This window comes from Acanthisitta chloris, unplaced genomic scaffold, assembly GCF_000695815.1.
Source record: "Acanthisitta chloris isolate BGI_N310 unplaced genomic scaffold, ASM69581v1 scaffold29216, whole genome shotgun sequence".
Classification (NCBI taxonomy): domain Eukaryota; kingdom Metazoa; phylum Chordata; class Aves; order Passeriformes; family Acanthisittidae; genus Acanthisitta; species Acanthisitta chloris.
The window spans coordinates 99-2,379 of record NW_008679146.1 but is presented as its reverse complement, the minus strand read 5'-3'; the positions used below and the strand labels follow the sequence as shown (position 1 = coordinate 2,379).

At 51.3% G+C, this 2,281-nt stretch overlaps 1 protein-coding gene across 1 annotated transcript; it reads left to right on the top strand.

Annotated features, from left to right (window-relative positions):
• Positions 1 to 105: 105 nt before the first annotated feature.
• LOC103804575 (cytochrome b-c1 complex subunit 6, mitochondrial-like) lies at positions 106 to 764 on the top strand (the record flags this gene model as incomplete). Its single annotated transcript, XM_009077189.1, is given in 3 exon segments — positions 106 to 192; positions 195 to 287; positions 732 to 764. Coding segments are annotated over 3 exon segments (213 nt in total), but the record flags the coding sequence as incomplete, so codon positions are not given.
• Positions 765 to 2,281: the final 1,517 nt, after the last annotated feature.

The following is a 2,281-nucleotide window of genomic DNA, read 5'->3' as shown; positions in this document are numbered from 1 at the left end:
GCCGCGCCGCGGGGCCCAGACGTGGCGCCCTCGTAAAGCAGTGGGTCCGGGGGGAATGCGGCGTGTCGGGGCCTCCCCGTGCTCACAGCAGCCCTGTGTCTGCAGGATCCCCTGACCACGGTGCGGGAGCACTGCGAGCAGATGGAGAAATGCGTCAAGGCGCGGGAGCGGCTGGGGGGGTGGTCCCGACGGGGGAGGTGTGCAACGCGCGGGTGGCCTCCCGGTCCCAGACGGAGGAGCAGTGCACGGAGGAGCTCTTCGACTTCCTGCACGCCAGGGACCACTGCGTGAGTGCAGCATCCCTGCGGGGACTGGGAGGTCGAGTGCGAGGTGTGGTAGCTGTTCAGTCAGAGGGAGCTCTGAAAATCTCTGAGCCTTGATGCTTTTTCTCGCTGAATGTTTGGTTCCTCCTCATTACAACAGATCTAGCAGGGATTTGGTAGATTATGAAACAGGTAAGTCAGATGCATCGTTTGTGCCCTGCAAATGGTGCTCAACTATTTCAGTGTTGTATGTACCATTTTAAAGTTAAACCTTTTTAACCTAAGCTGAAACTTTGTAAGAAATCTCAGCTTGTTAGTTTTCTTGATGACTTGTTGCAGAACAATGAGAAGAATGGGGGACCACAGGACCATGTTTATTGGTGACCCAGAAAACAAGAGTTAGGTGGTAACACTCTTCCTGTTTCCATCCCTAGACCAAGGGTTACTGAAGGCTCTATCTCTTTCTAGGTTGCTCACAATCTTTTTAAGAACCTGAAGTGAAGGTGGGTGCGACTGTCCATCTGCTTCCACAGCCGATGTCAGCGGTTCCCGGGTCACAGTTCTGCTTCCTGCAGTCCGTCCTCCATTCTGAGTGTGAACAAAACGGCTTCCGGCAGCGTGTCGCTGCCTCTGTGCTCGTGGAAGATGTGCAGCTGCGCAAAAAAGTCCATGTTGATGTTCTGTGATTTTCCACATTAAACATTCAGAATTCCCATGGAAGTGCTCTCCATTTATTTCGTGGTTCTTGTGCTTCTGACTCGTACAAGGTTAAGATGAAATGAGTGGGTGTCAGAGCCCAGTTCTGGGGGGGGAGAATCTTCCTGACTGGTGGGAATGTCCGTTGTCTGCAGCTATGATGCATAGCAGCTGGATCCTGATCCCACAGGGAAGAAGTTGTCTGTTGGAGCCACAAAGATTATTTCCAAGCTCCACAAGACCAGTACTGTGCACAGTGTGTTCTGACTAAATTAAACTGAAGGAGTGACCCTTTTCTAGGAGAGAAAACTTTCCCACCCCACCCTGTTTCCACTCCAGTGAAAGCTGTTGCTACCAGCAGCTGGAAGAGCCTCTTGGCTGCAGTCTGCTTTGCCTTCTTGCCCAGAAAACCAACCTTTGGGGGCACATGGTGGTGGTTTACCTGCTCAAACCCTGACCAGGGTCACCTGGGGGAACTAAAGCCCTTCTGTGAGGCACCAGCCCCTTCTAATCACCTGGGACTGTCCTGTCCATGCTCTGCCTGCTCTTCTTGGGAGTGGGATGTTGAGCAGCAGGAAAACTAGGACGTGTCACAGGACAGAAAATTTCTCAGCTATTTCTCAGTTTTGAATGAAAACCACCACCTTACAAATTTGTCTGGCCTTTATCCATGTAGTGGTAGTCCTTTTGCTGGTGGTTTTCAAGTTTGATCCGTAGTGGATTGAACCAGATTTTATTAGGGTAAATGTAACATGTTAATTTCAGGAGGTTTTGTTGTGGTTTTTTTCTGTGGCACAGGGCTAGGGCAGGGTCCAGTTGTGCCTGTGTTTCTCCTGCTGCAAAGCTCATTTGTTGCTGGATCCTTTTCAGCAGCTGATGCTCAAATCCAGCTCAGTAATCATAGAACCACAGAATGGTTGGGTTGGAAGGGACCTTAAAGATTACCTAGTTCCAACCCCCCTGCTGTGGGTGTCCCCACTGGGTCCACTAGACCGGGCTGCTCAAAGTCCCATCCAGCCTAGCCTTGAACACTTCCAGGGATGGGCCATCCACAGATTGTCTGGGCAACCTGTGCCAATACCTCACCACCCTCATAGGGAAGAATTTCTTCCTCATAGCTAATGTTAACCTGTCCTCTGTTAGTTTAAAGCCATTCCCTCTTGTCCTTTCACTCCATGCCCTTGTGAAAAGTCCTTCTCCAGCAATCTTGTGGCCCTTCTCAGGCTCTGCAAGGTGCTCTAAGGTCTGTCTGGAGCCTTCTGGTCTCTAGGCTGAACACCCGCAGCTCTCCCAGCCTGTCTCCATGACAGAGGTGCTCCAAC